Source organism: Thermobia domestica, chromosome 9 (genome assembly GCF_964235325.1).
Source record: "Thermobia domestica chromosome 9, izTheDome1.hap1.1, whole genome shotgun sequence".
NCBI classification, from domain to species: domain Eukaryota; kingdom Metazoa; phylum Arthropoda; class Insecta; order Zygentoma; family Lepismatidae; genus Thermobia; species Thermobia domestica.
The window spans coordinates 22,105,985-22,125,367 of NC_137462.1; the positions used below are offsets into that span (position 1 = coordinate 22,105,985).

The 19,383-nt window shown below is 34.3% G+C and overlaps 1 protein-coding gene across 1 annotated transcript; it reads left to right on the top strand.

Moving 5' to 3' along the window:
- Window positions 1-9,981: 9,981 nt before the first annotated feature.
- Window positions 9,982-10,671, top strand: LOC145660765 (uncharacterized). The gene has a single exon (XM_081726172.1). It carries the CDS (start codon window positions 9,982-9,984, stop codon window positions 10,669-10,671), a length of 690 nt encoding a protein of 229 aa, XP_081582298.1.
- The last annotated feature ends 8,712 nt before the right edge of the window (window positions 10,672-19,383 follow it).

Here is a 19,383-nt window from a genome sequence, read left to right on the forward strand (position 1 = left end):
TTAAACATTGGGTATTATAGTACTGGACCCTAACATGTATTATTATGATAAATTTGAGTGGTTCACCTCGTTCCCTTTTAGGGGTACGAAATTGCCAAATTTTAGTACAACCACGTGTTTGGTCTTTTGGCCCAATTTATCCTCTTGGATGAGGTCCTATTACCTTATATGGTTATATGGTCATGTATAGGGGTCCATTACCTATCATAAGACATAGGTACATTTGTGCACTCTTTAAATTTTTGGGAGGGGTACTTTGGCCCACCCCTTTAATTTTGGAAATTGCTCATTTTATATATTTGGTATTATAGTACTGGACCCTAACATGTATTATGATAAATTTGGGTAGTTCACCTTGTCCCCTTTCATGAGTAAAAAAAAAAAAAGGCCAAATTTTACTACAACCACGTGTTTGGTATTTTGGTTCACCCCTTGGATGAGGTCCTATTACCTTATATGATTATATGGTTATGTATATTGGTCCATTCCCTATTATAAGACATGGGTATATTGATGCACTCTTTAAAAATTTGGGAGGGGTACCTTGGCCCACCTCTTTATTTTGGAAAATTGCCCAATTTAAACATTTGGTATTATAGTACTGGATCCTAACATGTATTATGATAAATTTGGGTGGTCCACCTCGTTCCCTTCCATGGGTACGAAATTGCCAAATTTTACTACAACCACGTGTTTGGTATTTTGGTTCACCCCTTGGATGAGGTCCTATTACCTTATATGATTATATGGTTATGTATATTGGTCCATTCCCTATTATAAGACATGGGTATATTGATGCACCCTTTAAAAAATTTGGGAGGGGTATCTTGACTCATCCACTCAGTTTTAGAAATTGATTAATATAAGCATTTGGTATCTTCGTACAGGTCTTCAATATGTACCACTATAAATTTGGATGGTCCACATCGTTCCCTTTCATGGGTAAAGAACTACCAAAAATCAAATTTCGGATGTTATTGACCCCTATTTAATACGTTATATGGTTTATTACCTCTATATGTTTATGTTCTCTTTTAAATTTGGGAATTATCAAATAACAAAATTCGGTAAACGTTTTCTAGGACCCATTGGTATTCCTCTTATGGCCAAATATTCAAAATTTAAAGGTTATTGACCGGCTTTATTATTGAATAAATACAGGATTTATTACTTTTTCATAAGACACAGGTGTATTTGTGTACCAATCTTAAATTTTGGGAGGGGTACATTTCTTCTTGTCATATCAATAATTGGTAATTGTTCTTTGGGTAAATCATTGTGAAATATGAGTATGATCACGTGATCAGTTATTGACCTATGATGGGATTAGGACATTGGTACATTTAAACTTTGTAGGATAATTTGAGAATGCGTCATTGGTATTGATTATTTCCCGCCAAATATAAACGTAAGCAATACGATGTACCACGTGATTGACCTTGATGAGGTAATGTACAGGGATACATAGCTATCCTTATTGAATCTTATGACTCATAGTCTTAAGGGAATACATGCTACAACACTGGCAAAGTTATTGTTAATGCAATTTCATTGGTTGATCACTATCTTTCGTGCAATCTGATTGGTTGATCACTATCTTTCGTGCAATCTGATTGGTTGCTGATTTTCAAATCTTTGCTGTATTCAGTTTTAAGTTTTGTTTAACATTTAAAAATCTTGGTTTCGTTCAACATTTTGCACTCACTGATAAATATGATCAAAACCGTTTATTTGTTAATCGAATAATTAAAAAACCGGATAAAGTTTGACGGTTAACCGTGAAACGTAAAATTTTTTAGTTTGAAAATTTTTTGTTTGAAAGTTTTTGTTTGAAAACTCTTGTTTCAAATTTGTGTTTGAATTTTTTGTTTCAGAATTTTGTTTGAAATTTGTTTCAAAATTTTTTGTTTGAAAATTTTTTTGTTTGAAATTTTTTGTTGCAAAATTTTGTTTGAAAATTTTTTGTTCGAAATTTTTTGTTTTGAAATTTTTCGTTTCCAAATTTTTTGTTTAAATTCTTTTTGTTTCGAAAGTTTTGTTTGAATTTTTTTGTTTGAAACTTTGGTTTGACATTTTTAAAAGTTTGTGCACTCATTAGTAAAGAACCGGAACTGTTAGAACTAAAACCTCTGGCAACATTGTGGTGCAATAGTACACGTCAGAACATGGTGCAATAGTACACGTCAGAACACGATAATGCAACGTCATCAGTTTTGCATCATATATAAGTATCGTTCGAGTTAGTATTCATGATAACGTCATCATGGCTACTTGTCTGCAGTTTCTAAACACACGTGATGTGATGAAATCATTTACCAAGATTACAGATTTACAACAGAATGTACCTCATAGAATCTTAGCTAGCCAAATGATACCTACAAAGTTTGGATTAAGAATCGTAGTGAAGCTTGAAAATGATAAGAATATAATTTTACCAGCAAGATATTTTCCCATGGAGGCATCAAAACAAGAAGAACTGCTGCGTTTCTTAAATACTGGATCTGTATCTTTATGTTACAAAGGATTCTTGGGTCGAAGTCATCAACTTGAATTTAGTACACAGCCGGATTCGTCAACAATTGTGATGAAATCATGAATTCAAACGTCAGCACATCAGACATAGTTGTATGAATTTGGTTGGTCAGCATGACGTCAGCAACTGTGATGAAATCATGAATTCAAACGTCAGCACATTCCTTACCAATGACGTCAGTAATAACTATAAATCAACCAATACACTGTCATCCCACGAAATCATTTGAGCAAGTGCTTTTCAGGAGGAAAGATGTGTACTTCTAACGATAAAGAGTTCATCTTCGCAAGCTATTATCCAATAAATATATTTCAAACAAAACATGTGATGATTGGTATCAGTGCTAGAACATTTGAACCTGTGATTCGATTGGGCAAAGCAGAACAATTTGGTGTACAACTGACCTGTGAAGAATGGCAAATATTATGTTCACGAATCGACCAAATGAACGATTATTTTCATGATGAGCTAAATGTGACCATAGTCAAATCATTAGGCTCAAATCATGAAGTGGTGATGCGTACAGTCCTCGAAGACAAGATGGTGCTGTTACGTAAAAAGAGTACATTTCATGTCCCTCGCAACATGGTGTATCTAACGGAAACAGAATGGAACAAATTCATCAGCGTATTTCAGTGTGTGAAACATGCAGTGGAAGTGTGCAACAAAACAAGTATATTCCTGAAAAAGTACTATTTTGAAAAATGTGTTATGCATATTGTACAACATGTATCTAGATATTGTGATGGTTGTCAACATCGTTCGTGGGTGCATACCTGTATTGATAAACAGTTTATTTGTGATCAAATGGACATTGAGTTTCCACCAATTGATATTGCAATAGACCTTAAAAGACTTCAACTGGAATTAAAATTATACGCTAAAGACAAACTAGTGCAAGAAGTTCAAAATACATTGTATCGACAATATCCAGAACCACTATCTGGTATGGATGTATGTGGAGTGTAATAAAATGATCCATTTCAATGAACTGTGTTTTTTTCATTTCAAGTACAACCCTATGTTCTGACGTGTACTATTGCACCACAATGTTGCCAGAGGTTTTAGTTCTAACAGTTCCGGTTCTTTACTAATGAGTGCACAAACTTTTAAAAATGTCAAACCAAAGTTTCAAACAAAAAATTTCAAACAAAACTTTCGAAACAAAAAGAATTTAAACAAAAAAATTTGGAAACGAAAAATTTCAAAACAAAAAATTTCGAACAAAAAATTTTCAAACAAAATTTTGCAACAAAAAAATTTCAAACAAAAAAATTTTCAAACAAAAAATTTTGAAACAAATTTCAAACAAAATTCTGAAACAAAAAATTCAAACACAAATTTGAAACAAGAGTTTTCAAACAAAAACTTTCAAACAAAAAATTTTCAAACTAAAAAATTTTACGTTTCACGGTTAACCGTCAAACTTTATCCGGTTTTTTAATTATTCGATTAACAAATAAACGGTTTTGATCATATTTATCAGTGAGTGCAAAATGTTGAACGAAACCAAGATTTTTAAATGTTAAACAAAACTTAAAACTGAATACAGCAAAGATTTGAAAATCAGCAACCAATCAGATTGCACGAAAGATAGTGATCAACCAATCAGATTGCACGAAAGATAGTGATCAACCAATGAAATTGCATTAACAATAACTTTGCCAGTGTTGTAGCATGTATTCCCTTAAGACTATGAGTCATAAGATTCAATAAGGATAGCTATGTATCCCTGTACATTACCTCATCAAGGTCAATCACGTGGTACATCGTATTGCTTACGTTTATATTTGGCGGGGAATAATCAATACCAATGACGCATTCTCAAATTATCCTACAAAGTTTAAATGTACCAATGTCCTAATCCCATCATAGGTCAATAACTGATCACGTGATCATACTCATATTTCACAATGATTTACCCAAAGAACAATTACCAATTATTGATATGACAAGAAGAAATGTACCCCTCCCAAAATTTAAGATTGGTACACAAATACACCTGTGTCTTATGAAAAAGTAATAAATCCTGTATTTATTCAATAATAAAGCCGGTCAATAACCTTTAAATTTTGAATATTTGGCCATAAGAGGAATACCAATGGGTCCTAGAAAACGTTTACCGAATTTTGTTATTTGATAATTCCCAAATTTAAAAGAGAACATAAACATATAGAGGTAATAAACCATATAACGTATTAAATAGGGGTCAATAACATCCGAAATTTGACTTTTGGTAGTTCTTTACCCATGAAAGGGAACGATGTGGACCATCCAAATTTATAGTGGTACATATTGAAGACCTGTACGAAGATACCAAATGCTTATATTAATCAATTTCTAAAACTGAGTGGATGAGTCAAGATACCCCTCCCAAATTTTTTAAAGGGTGCATCAATATACCCATGTCTTATAATAGGGAATGGACCAATATACATAACCATATAATCATATAAGGTAATAGGACCTCATCCAAGGGGTGAACCAAAATACCAAACACGTGGTTGTAGTAAAATTTGGCAATTTCGTACCCCTAAAAGGGAACGAGGTGAACCACTCAAATTTATCATAATAATACATGTTAGGGTCCAGTACTATAATACCAAATATATAAAATGAGCAATTTCCAAAATTTAAGGGGTGGGGCAAAGTACCCCTCCCAAATTTTTAAAGGAGTGCACAAATGTACCTATGTCTTATGATAGGGAATAGACCCCTATACATAACCATATAACCATATAAGGTAATAGAACCTCATCCAAGAGGATAAATTGGGCCAAAGACCAAACACGTGGTACAACGTATTGCTTACGTTTATATTTTTGACAATTTTGTACCCCTAAAATGGAACGAGGTGGACCACCCAAATTTATCATAATACATGTTAAGGTCCGGTACTATAATACCAAATGTTTAAATTGGGCAATTTCCAAAATTTAAGGGGGTGGGCCAAAGTACCCCTCCCAAATTTTTAAAGGATTGTACAAATATACCGATATCTTATGAAAGGTAATGGACCCCTATACATGACCATATAACCATATAAGGTAATAACATCTCATCAAAGGGGATAAAATCGACCAAAAACCAAACACGTGGTATAACGTATTGCTTACGTTTATATTTTGGCAATTTTGTGCCCCTGGAAGGGAACGAGGTGGACCGCCCAAATTTATCATGATACATATTAGGGTCCTGTACCATAATACCCAATGTTTAAATTGGTCAATTTCCAAAATTTAAGGGGTGGGCCAAGGTACCCCTCCCAAAAATTTAAAGGGGTGCACAAATGTACCTATGTCTTATGATAGGTAATGGACCCCTATACATGACCATATAATCATATAAGGTAATAATACCTCATCCAAGGAGATAAATTAGGTCAAAAACCCCCGAAATTTAAATTTTTGGCAATTTTTTATCCATGAAAGGGAACGACATAGACACCCAATACTGATAGAGGTACATACTATGGTTCTAGGCTACCACACCAAATTTTTAGATTTGGCAATTTCCAAAATTTAAGGGGGGTGGTCCTATGTACCCCTAAAAGGGAATGAGGTGGACCACCCAAATTTATCATAATACATATTAGGGTCCTGTACTATAATACCCAATGTTGAAATTTGGCAATTTCCAAAATTTAAGGGGTGGGCCAAGGTACCCCTCCCAAATTTTTCAAGGGGTGCATTAATATACCCATGTCTTATGAAAGGTAATGGACCCCTGTATACGCCCATACAACCATATAGGGTAATAATACCTCATCCAAGGGGATAAATTAGGTCAAAAACCCCCGAAATTTGAATTTTTGGCAATTTTTTACCCATGAAAGGGAACGACATAGACACCCAATACTGATAGAGGTACATACTATGGTCCTAGGCTACCATACCAAATTTTTAGATTTGGCAATTTCCAAAATTTAAGGGGGGTGGTCCTATGTACCCCTGCCAAAATTTAGGGGGTGGGCCAAGGTACCCCTGCCAAAATTTAGAGGGGGTGGTCCTAGGTACCCCTAGGTCATTGACCCCGGCCAGGGACCATGGGTCCTGAGGCAGGGACCCAGGGGCCAAAAAGTTCGGCCAAGTCATGCGATTACTACTACTTGTTACTCATTCAGCACAAAAATCTTTAAACGATTTTGCTCGTAATATACCCTTTTGTGATGGAAGCAAAGATATAGAACTCTTTCAGTTTTTGCTTTCTGTTTATAAAATTAATAAACTGAGGTTGTTTCCCTTAGAATGTATTATGATGTTGGCTATTGGAAAAACTACTGGGTTATTAAATACAGAATTACTTAAGTTGTTGGGCAATGTTAATGATTGGTTGGAGGTATGTCGTGCCTTACGAACTTCTCTGTTGACACCATTAGGCTTACGAGAAATAAATAGATTGTTTGTTGAACGTATTCAGAGCAAGAATGAATATATATTAGAATATATCAGCAATATTTATGATGCTTATGTGGTGTTTCAAGGCACTCTAAATGAAGAGGGTATTAAAGTGAATGTTTTACAGGGTATGAAACCAGATATTAGATACGCAATCTTTAAATATAATATTCCATCAACTTATCAAGACGTTTATGAGGAAGTTGTTAAATATGTGAATTATGAAAGATCAAAATTAGTCTATGAGGAAATGTGCGGGTCAAATTTTTCTATTGAGTGTAAAAAGAAAATAAAATGTTATTTTTGTGGCGGGGATCATAAGGTTATAAATTGTATGTATAAAAAGCAACAACAAAAACAGGCGGCCTTGATGAATAGAACGTCAGCCGAAGATAATAGGAAACCTATAGCTACATTTATCGATGCGTATTTTTTGGGACGAAAGTTAGAAGGAGCCCTAGATACTTGCAGTACAGTGAATCTTTGTGATATAGACTCTTTTAAAGAATGGGAACAAAACACTAACTGGAGAGTGCAATATATTAGAGATACTTTTCGTGGAGTGGGGATTGGAAAGGAAGTGCTTTATTTAGATCAATGTGTTGTTCTACCGATAAAAATTGGTGGTTTAACTTACAAACTTAAATTCTTTTTGCATAAAAACTTGTCACCTAAGTTTATTATAGGAATAGACGGAATTAGTTTTCTTAAAGGAGCAATAGACATTAACAAGAAACAATTTATAATAGATGGTGAAAAAGTTAAAGTTTCAATAAAGTTAAATAATACCCCTACTCTTTTGAAAAATGATTCTGCCGCAGAAACTAATCATTCCAGGTCCCATAAGGTTCCGACTTCTAAATGGTTTGTGGAACATCAGGCGTCTCGCGATGGTGTGCAAGCAGAAACAGGTTCAAACAGCAGAGCTACATCCAGGGCGGTGGTACATAATTTTCAACAGTCTGGTACACAGGGGGATGGATCCAATGTACGAGAGGATACGAGAACTCCTAATAGGCAGGCGACCAAGGTTTTGGTCGATCCCAAGTTGGTGAATGAAGATCCTGATTTACCAAGGTATGTAAATGAATTGGTTGCTAATTATTCTGACGTTTTCAGTGATCGTATTGGAACAGTTAAAAACTTTGAGTATGAATTAAAAGTGACTGATGAAACCCCTATTCGAAATAAAGCATATCCGATTTCACGTAGTGAACAGAAGGAGATGGATAAAATTATTGATGATTGGTTAGAACAGAATATTATTGAAAAAAGTTATAGTTGTTGGGCTTTTCCTGCATTTTTAGTTAAAAATAAGAGTGGGGGAAGAAGATTAGTAGTCAATTACAAAGGTTTGAATGACAGACTGTTGGTTAATTCTCAATATACTCCGCTTATTGAGGATGTTATTGCACAATTATCTCAAGGGCGTATCTTTAGTGTGATCGATCTACGTAAAGCTTATCTACAACTGAAGATATCTGAGAATTCGCGCCAGTATACTGCGTTTTTGACGCACAGAGGCCTTTTTCAATTTCGTTATTTACCTTTCGGATTATCTGTGGGGTCTTACTTGTTGTCAAAACTTATGACAGACTTGTTATATCCCTTAAAAGAGGAAGGATTGGAGTGGTTTTTTGATGATGTCGTACTGGTTTCTAAAGATATTGTTTCGCATAAGAAATTGTTGACAAAAGTGTTGAATATTTTTCGTGAAAATGGTATTACGCTGTCACTTGATAAAAGTGTTATGTTTCAAACCAGAATTTCTTATTTAGGTCATATTATTGAATATAATAAATTTGAAATGGATCCTGCTCGCCTAGATATTATACGCAACTTACCAGCACCAAAAAATCGTCGGGGGGTGTTGCGTTTATGTTCATTCTTGCAATATTACTCAAGGTTCGTGCCTGGTTTTCATGAAATAATGCATCCAATAAATGAATTGAGATCTCCTAAGGTGGCATTTCATTGGGGACCCGCCCAGAAAAAAGCCTTAGATGATATCAAGGCAATGTTCGAATCCCACATTGTGCTTAAATTACCCGATTTAAACCAAATGTTTATAGTGTGTTGCGATTCATCATTAAAAAGTCTTGGAGGGGTGATCCAACAGTACGATTCAGAAGGCTACTTGAGACCTGTAGCATATTTCAGTCGAAAATTACGTCCTTATGATTATAGTAATCCCATTTATTTGCTTGAATTGATGTCAATAGTGGAGACTCTAGAACGATTTAAAATCTATTTACATAATAAATTTGAATTATTAGTAGATAATCAAAGTTTGTCTTATGCCCTCAAGAATATTAAACGTGTAAAAAAATATGATAGCTTATTGCATAGGTTGTTTGCCTTTCATTTTGATGTTAAGCACATATCGTCAAATTTAAATGTAACATCTGATTTTATTTCTAGAGTATATAACACCCATGATTTCGAATTGATTGAGAATGTACAATCTAGTGATGAGGAAATGCAAAACCTATGTATGGTAAATATGTGGGATATGCCCTATGCATCTTTATCTATTAAGGAGCATCAGTATAAAGATCCTTTTTTGTCAGAAATAATTAAAAAATTGGAAAGCAAACAACAGGTAGAAGGTTATAAATTGGTAAACGGAATACTTTGTAAGAAAACAAAAGCATATAAGAATCCCTATAAGGTTTGTGTTCCCAAACATTTATGGAGAGTATTGTTGGAATTCTATCATGGACAAATTTTGCCCGGTGGTCACGGAGGGGTGAGCCGTACGATTGGGAAATTAGCCTCGCGCTATACATGGCCTGGTATCTTGAAAGATATTAAGGAATACGTAACCACTTGTAAAGAATGTCAATTACAAAAGCCGAAAATAGGAAAAAGATGGGGTTGCTAGTATCAGAATATGAAAAGACTGTAAACGGTCTTTGGTATGGAGATGTAATTGGGCCAATAACAAGATCAAAATCAGGACGTTATTGTTTAATTATAGTAGATGGTTGTTCACGTTTTGTTTATCTGGAACCTATTAAAGTTTTGTCCAGCCAAAGTATTATAAATAAGATGTATAGGTTAATGTGTAGGCATGGGTTTATACATGCTTTCGCCCATGATTGTCACTCTATTTTTGTATCTAAATTGTTCACGGACTTTTTATATAGTCAAGGAATCAAAGATATCAGGATTTCCCCTTACGCAGCCTTTTCGAATTTGAGTGAAAGATACATACGTTCTGTGAAATATGGGTTAAAGATATTTTTCCATGATAAACAACAACAGTGGGATAAGGGCATACACGAAATTGAATTTTCACTCAATAATTCGATCCACACAGAACTAAAGTGTAGTCCAGTGGATATGGTATACGGGTATAATGTGTGTGACCCTCTTGACACTAAGTGGAATGTGGATAAAATATTTGTGGATAAGAATAAAGGTGAAATTTGGGCATCGGCGATGCGTAATATGGAGTTAGCGTGGAAGAGGAGGAAGGCGTTATATGATAAAAAGAGAATTCCTGTTGATTATAAGGTGGGGGATAAATTATTAATAAAATCGCAAGTTAAGTCATCATTGGTGGACAAGTTTAATAAGAGCTTGGCTTATCGTTGGGAGGGCCCATACACATTGGTCAAATTCCTGGGTCAAAACAGTGTTCAAATTAGATCTGATGCTAACCCTAATGATGTTCGTAGGTCACATGTAGCCCTTACTAAAAAGTATCGAGAGAGAAGAGATGTAACTGCAACATAAAAAAAAAATCCGGCTAATTTAGAGTATCTCAGTCAGAGTGTTACCGCTTACCACAGTTTTAGTTTGGTTGTGTATTTGTTTGTGTATTATTTGTTTTGATCAAATAGTAATTGTTATTTCTATTGCAGGCCTGCAATGCCGTGTTTAGTGTATTGTCGCGACTACCATTGATGTATGTATGTGTCCATGAATAAGTTTGGTTTCGGATATTGTCAATTATTGCAGAATTTGTCAGCTGTATGTAAGTAGTATGTTTTTATTCTTTTTGCCTAAATGGATGTTTTGGAGATCCAATATCTGTAAAAAAAAAAAATCAATTCTGCATTTCCGAGTCAGCTAAATTTTGTTAATTTGAGTATTGATAATTAGTTTGATAATGCTTATGAGGAATAAGATTTGAAATTAATCTATCCGATATTAGACAATATTGAAAAATAATTTAGGCTGTATTATTATAATTTATTAATGAGTTAATTGCCATAATTATTAACGAGTGATGGATTAGAAGTAGAGGTCCATGAGTGAATGTATTTTGTATGGCGATGGATGATTCTCGTTATTATTAGTATTTGATTTTGTTTAGTTCGTTTCTTTTTCTTTTTTTTCTTTTTCTTTTTGGGGGTTAGGTATGAATGATGCAGTGGATGATTTAAATCAACTAACGGAGATATTATGAGTAGCTACCTTATGGCAATTGCTTATTAAATGGATTATAATTTAGGAACATTTATATTAAAAAGGTTAACTTTTTAATTCGGGAGGGCAGGATGTGTGTAATATGTCATTTATAGTCAAGGTTTTGAATTTTCTAAAATAATAATTGTAAATTGTAATTATCCTCGATTTTTCTGTTATTAAAACGAGATAACAAGTTTTGCACCGAATTGTAATAATAATAGTATCCTAATTTGAGATTTAAATCATTTCAAGAAAAGCTATGGTTCTCAATGACCTCTGGTGGTAATTTTTGGAATGATAAGTTTGTTCATGTGCAGCGCTACCTGGGATCGTCAGATCACAGGCAGCTATCAAATTGGAGGGAAAACGTTTACCTTTGGTGTCAAAATTCAATATGTTTCAACCTAATTGGCTTCTAAATTAAATTAAGTGTTGGTAGTGTATTTGATAAATTGTGAATATGTGAGTTTATTGCTGTGAAAGCTTTGGTTTATAACTGGAATACCTACTGTAAGTAAAATTTTTTTTCTAGAATTTCTCTTGGCAAGTTAGTACGCCATTTAACATTGTGGTTGTTTCTATGCTGCTATCGCTGGTCGATATTTGAATGATGAGTTTTATAGTTGAGTTCTCATTTTTGTGATTTAAATTAAATTCATTTTGTGTTAATTTTTGTATTCTCAAAATTTGGCAACTAATTATATTGTTTGAGTTTACAGATATAAAGTTGTTAATATCCGATTTAACTCTATTATTTGATTAATGTAGAGCTTAGTTTACCTGGCGTGCTATGAGAGTATTTTTACTAGTAGCTATTGGATTTAATAAGTTCCCACTTTTGTTCAGATACTTGAACTATACCAACCTAACCATAATTTATTTTTTTTAGTGGGGGAATTAAATTCTCCTTCCTTCCAGCGTGCACGTTTAAGTTGTCTTTGCGGAGGCAGGTGCGCGTGTAACGTGTTAATATCCTTCCAAAATAATTGTAGTACTAATTTAAAAATATATTTAGAAACAGGATGTACGTTACACGCTCCACTTGTAAACATAAAATTCAGCTTCTGTACACTATGGCATATGCAAATTTTGCAAAATTGTGGTTCCTTAAACTGAACCAGTACCAATTATATATATATATATATATATATATATATATATATATATATATATATTCGAGCGTATACTTGGAGCTCCTCCGTGGATAAGCGGTTAGCGTACGCGCCTTTGGCGTGGGAGACCCGGGTTCGATTCCCGGCGGGAGCTCATGTGGTTCGGATTCCACGTTAATCAGTAGGTCCACGTCTCATATAGCCTCGCTGCTGAAAGGGACGCTAAACTAAAATCAACTCAACTCGAGCGTATACTTTAACTTCCATTAAGTATACGGAAAATATTACATTCTTCAAAATATTCCGAGAATATTGTATTATCTCCAAAAAAAATAATTCTGTGGCTTGGACCAAAACGACCAATGTCAGAAATTATTGAAATTTTGCAAATAATAATAATAATAATAATAATAATAATAATAATAATAATAATAATAATAACTTCTAGGTTCAAATTACAGAACTGTAAGAATCTGTTGGGTTACGTTTGCCAGAAATACCTGTAATCAACAAATATAGTGAACAAGTATTTTCCAATTAGTGTTCCGTTGACCCATATAGAACCTTTTATTTTTAGAAGAAATGTAAATAATAACCTTGATATTCTGTATGCATATATACTGTATGATGTATGTGTATATCATAAACACATTAAATTCACTGAACTTTCGTGCTTGACCAATTCCCCTTGACGAATTTCTGCGTATGCCACTGGTATGTCTGTCACGAGGAATGGCGTCTAAGGTGAAGAATATCTACAGAACTCTTGGCAAAATAAAGTCTGTGAAGTAATACTGGGCGGAAGAGAACCTCAATTACAGAGAGGATCCTTGTTCGATTCCTGCCCACGAGAGTTTGTGATGGACATTATCGTGTCCGTGAGTTTTCTCGAGGTTCTCCCGTCTCCTCACACATTCACATTCCACTATTTTTTTTTACAGTCATCCCCTTCCATTAATCATTCTTCACCTTTGGACATAAAGGGCACAAACATAGTACGTGAAACGAATTATTTTATGGAGAGGAGCCGCGTGGTACAGTAGTAGAGTGTTCACCTCTGGTTCATGGGTCTCTGGTTCGCTTCTAGATCGCATCAAATGAACTTTGTGGTAGACAAACACCGTGTGCATGGGGTTCCTTCGGGTTATCTCGTTTTCTCATACTTCTTCATTCTACCACGACATTCGTTTCTCTTCTTCACCGTCTACTTTAGCCTCCACGGCATAAACGTGGGACGTAAACCTGAAAGATTTCATTTCATTTTGTGGAGATTCCGTTATTGCACGAATGCAAATAAGCAACAAAATTTTACTAGCCTGAGAAAAAAGCTACTAGCCCACATACCACAATAGAAACAATTTACTTACCTTTGAAATAGATAATAGTAATATTAAAAACTCGCCCGCATCGATGAACCACTCGCCCCGGGCGAGTGGGCGACTGATTATTTGCATCCCTGCATTAGAGCTTTTGCCGGTGGGAATCATTTAATGCAGATGGTTTGAGAAAAGTGGAAACATACCATGAAGTGCACACGATTGGTGACTCTTTGTTTAAAAGTTTTCTTGTTTGTTCTTTAAAAAATGGTTTAAGCATTTAAAAAGTTATTATGGGATGTGTATTTTCATCGAACATTCACGTAATACTTAAATATGTACTAACTTTTCATTTACATGTTTAAGAATTTCTTGCTTTGTTACCATTTTTACCATATTCGTTACAAAAAAGTTCCCATGACTTTTGCCATAACCTTCGTATTATTTTAAGTTCAGTACCTATACCAACAGTATTTGGTAATTTCTACCAAATGTTTTGGTCAAATTCACTAAATGCAGGTTTATTATTTACAGCTAAATTATTTAGTTCCGAGGACCTAATCTAGATCATTTTAACCAATTTTTTGGTATTCTTAACCAAATTCTACTTATTTGGTCATTATTTCATCAAAACTATCAAAACGCAGGTATTGGTAAGCAAATATTTCGTTCCTGTAACCAAATGATTTCGTGCTGGTGACCAAATGTTTGGTTGGCACTGTAGTGACCAAACGATTTGGTCACCAGCACCTATTCTTTGGTAAATCTGAACAAACCTTTCTTCAGTGTATTATAAAATTGCAAGTGACTATGTTTCTGACTCTCAATCTCTTGAACCGCCCGACCGATTTCGATCAAATTTTTGAGGTAGATGCGGTTCTGGTCTGGGAGTATTTTTAGCTGTTCACTTTGATGGTAGAACGTAGGGAAGAGGGAGGAGAGGTACATAGAAAAAGTCAACAAAACTTAATAACTCTTGAACTAAACGGCCAAGTTCGATCAAATTTTCAGCATAGATAAGGTTTAGGACCGGAATAGATTTTATCAATTCACTTTGACGAAGCAACATAAGAGGGAGGAGGAGGACATACATAAAACTAAATAAAAATAAAAGTGCACTAATAACTCTTGAACCACTCGACCGATATTTGCATATCAACTTTTTGGTTCATTTGCGTACATGGTAATGATTATGATTTACGTATCAATATGATATATATATATATATATATATATATATATATATATATATATATATATATTGACAAAGAGTTAGTTGTGGAAGCATAATCATATTGTGTGTAAGTTTGTTTATAGCTGAAATAATGAAGAGTTACATTGCTTATTAATTATTATATTGAATCGTATGAAGCCTCAACATTGCTTAGAAAGTCACAGCGTAGGAGCTGTGTTTGAACATTAAAAAAAAAAAGAGTTTTAAAGACAGAGTCTTTGTTTCCTATGTTAGCTGTAAACTTGTACTGGATAATCTAGAACAGCATTCCTAACTGGAACAAGTAACTTATGGGTGTTTGCTTCTGCATCCGGCGTACAGAGGTAACTAGACAATATAATCGATAATATCGCAATAGGAAGACACGATGAAAGAAGGACTTCATGTCGCATATAGCTATTGTTAAAAACGTACAAGAAAAGTTCAGGGCTACATGCGAAAAAACAGAAAACAATGAGGTGTTAACTTTCTGTGAGTTGACCAGTTTTCACAATTCGAAAGGGGTTAGCGTGTCTCAGCAGCTATCTTAACCGTCAAGGAAAACGAGCCTAGGATTTTGAACAATACTGATACTTGCTTTGAAAACGTGAAAGAGGGAGCCAGCACTATCAGATGCCTTCACCCCTGTAATGTAAATACACTTCCACAAAATATTCTATATATATGTACAAATTTTCTTGAACCCGTCGTAATCGTGATATGTAGCTTAGCTTAGTCCGTATCTTGTAGTATATTTACATTTTAATATAATAAGGCTTATCTCAAATAGTGATAGTATCTCCAGCAGTCTCCTTGGGGAGGAAGGATGTTGCTAGTAACAGCAAAAAGATGGCTGTCGCTAGCAGAGAGTATCTTGGTGAAAAACAGACAAAAACGAAACTAAAATATTTTAAATTCATTAAAATATATTATGACAGCTCTTCAGCGCATAGCCATGTTTGTAAATATGTATATATTTTATTTTAATATTGTGTTTTAATTAATCTGCGGCTTAGTTTGTACTTAAACAGCAAGACTTTCAATAATAATACTTAAAAAAGACGACCATACAAGACGGGAAATCTTTGTTATACCCCCATCAGATGGCAGCACCTGCTTGGACAAGGAAGTACTGTGCAGGTGGCCAATATTGTAGATGATTGATTAGTGTTTTATAGTAATTTCAGTGCTTTAATCGAAAGCTCACATATTATGATATATATCGTTCAAAAGCTTAAACTTGTGGAGAGCCAGTGAAAATGTTGAAATTTAAAACATCCTACATATAAATGTAATCAGCTTGAAAAACTAGTGAAGTGCTGTAATTAGGTCAGACAATTCAAAGATCCTCTTCACCTCAACCCCTCCCGCCGTAAGATTTCTGTGAGCTTCAAAGCGAGCCCATGAAAATTCAGCAACCAGAGTTCTTTTTAAATACTAGGACTGGGTGGAGAGAGGACAATTCGGGTTTTGGTCGTCGAACAATTCGGTGCTTAGCTGTGAAGCTGTTCAGTTCGAGCTGCGTTTAAAGCTTACTACGGTGTGCTTTCTGTCGTGTGAAAACAGTCAGTATGTATTGTGTACTAAATAGTAATGAAGTGACAAGTTAACATTACTTAATTTCGTAACTATTGTCAGTATTGGTGGCCAGTGCGCCAAGACTATTCTACATGACAAACTTAAATAAGAGAATTTAGTGAAAAATGAAACATTTTTTTTTTTCTGTGTTAACGGCGAAAATACTACGAAAACGAGATGCAGTGTTTCTTCGAGATCTTTAAGACAACCGACTTGAATCAACCAGGCAGTCGTCTCATCAATGGGAAGAGATGAGACCTCCGAGGGAGCAACATAACATGGAACAACCCCAGTAAACGCTCAGAAACCAGCAAAGGACCAGAAATTGCATCTGTGAAATCTTTATAAAGAAGAGTGCACAAACATTCTCAAACGAAAAGGCCTAAAATATTAAAAGAAAAAAAATCTCCCTTTTTTGTTTTTCTTCTGTATAGTGAAAGTGTATAGATATGATCGTATGTGTGTGAATTAAAATCACATTTTCCAATGGATATCGTGTTAAGTTCTTCACCAGGATGTCCTCTAAGGCATGTGATCAAATTTCAATAATGTGTTTTCTTTCCAGCTGTTTGGAGTTGCTGAATGCCATCACGGCATGATAACAGCTGACATATGTGTTGGTGGTATGACTGGTATTATTGGTAAGAAAAACCTGAAGTAAAACCACATAGTGCCTGAAACTTAGAGTCTCAGTTCATTTTGTTAAAGTAAAGGAAAACAAATTTTGTTCAGTAAATTAATTTATCCTTTTGCTCTACCGATTTCTTTTTGCTCTACCTCGTTTATATAAATAATTAATTGGATTTACATTATATTTAAAATAGTTTCTTGTTTGCATATGTTTTCTTATGCAGATTGTGTCGGCCTTCAGCCGTCCAAAGGCAGCTTCTCTCTGTCTCTCTCTCTCCGCCCTTCACACCGATCTCGATTAAATTTTCAAAATAGATTATGTTCGGGCCTGGGATGGTTTCTATCGTATCACTTTGACGATAGAACTTAGCAGAAGGGGCCGGGAAGGATATATATATATATATATATATATATATATATATATATATATATATATATATATATATATATATATATATATATATATATATATATATATGATAAAATGACCAATATTAGTGTCTAATCCATAGTTTTTGGGTTCAATGAGATGAACTGTGATGTTTCCAATGACTTTTAAATCAATGCCACTAAAAACGAAAACAGCATATTTCATAGGTACCAAACACATAAAATACGGATTTGTGCATTTAAATTTTCATTTTAACCCAGCGGAGCGGGTAATCGATGCTAGTGTATAACTAAAAGAAAACAAATATTGTACAGTCATGCCCAAAAAAATTACTTTCCAGAACCTTTATATTTAACCCGATATACGATTTCAGCGCTTTCTAAAAACACTGGAGAGGTTTGAGGAGTGGCTTCGGGTCTCATCCTAAACGAAGAGAAAATTCCAACGTACACCTCCTTGTGGGAGAAAACGGGCAACGTCTTAGGTAGCTACGTAGGTGGAGACCGACTGACTCTAGGGATAAAGAGTCAACCTCTACCAGGTGCCAACGACTTCTTTGGGGCGGATGCGTAGGTAGAGGTCAAGGCATCTTCTTGTCCTTAGGAGGGAAGACTATCCTAAAATAAAAAAAAAAGGAACCAAGGTGGTCAATGGCATGGAAATGTGGGAAGGAAATGGAAATATTGCCACATTATTTTTTTTTCAGGAAGGACGAAGGAGGAGAATAAATACAATGATGGTTGTTCCTGAAGTGAAACATTCCGAAGGTAAAAGAGTTAGATTTATTGAAAAGAAAGAGAAGAAGATAAACTGAGATTCAATAAAATGAGGAAGGTGTAGTATATAAAATTAGGTGCAAAGGTTGTGAAATGAGTTATATAGAAGAAACAAGGAAGAAGTTGGTAGAAAGGATTAAACAACACAAAGACGACGTTAGATTGAAGAGGGACTATAGCGCAGTATATAAGCATATAATAGCAAACTGGACGATAAATAAACTGGGAAGTTGTGGATGAACTGGAAAGGGAAAGAATCACTATGGAAAGAGGCGGAATGAATACGAAGAGAAGAGAGAGAAAAATTAATGAATTGGAATAGTGGATTTGTGGAAAAAGATTTTTAAATAGAGCAGAAAAAAGAAAATATAACAGAGTTGTGTTGAGGTATCTATAGAGCAACGCAGGTGTCTAATTAAAGGTTTAATGTTTTTTCTTCTTTTAAAATAGTTCTATCATAAAAAGTTAAGATATGAATGCAATAAAAAATTGTTAAAATGAAAGGAAGGATCTCAGTTGTTCTTAGAAATGGCTTTCTATCATTTCCTGAGATTTATAAGCTGTATCGTTTTATTTTTTTTCGAAATATGTCTGATAAAGGCAATAATAAATTGTCGAAACTGTAACGTTATTATTTAGTAAAGGTGATTTGCTTTAGCCAGATTTTATTTAATAATTAAGATTAATCAGTTCCAAAGCTAAAACGAATCCGATTCATGGATATGTATAGTAAGTAAGTATACTAAATTTGAACCCTTTTTATGTGCTTTATCTCCAAAATGAGGAATGCAATCAATGCTCAAAAGTAAGAAAATATTCAGTAATTATCGCACTATTTATTGCTAAAACTTCTACTTCCATTTTACTTTTATAGGATAACAATGAAAAAATTACGTTTCTTAAAGAAAAAATTGGCTCCTAACATGAGACCCTTTTTTTCTGTTCGGTATACAAGCCAAAAAGACATAAAAAGATTCATCTCTCAATATATAAGGTTCCCTTTAATTTAGTCCTAAAG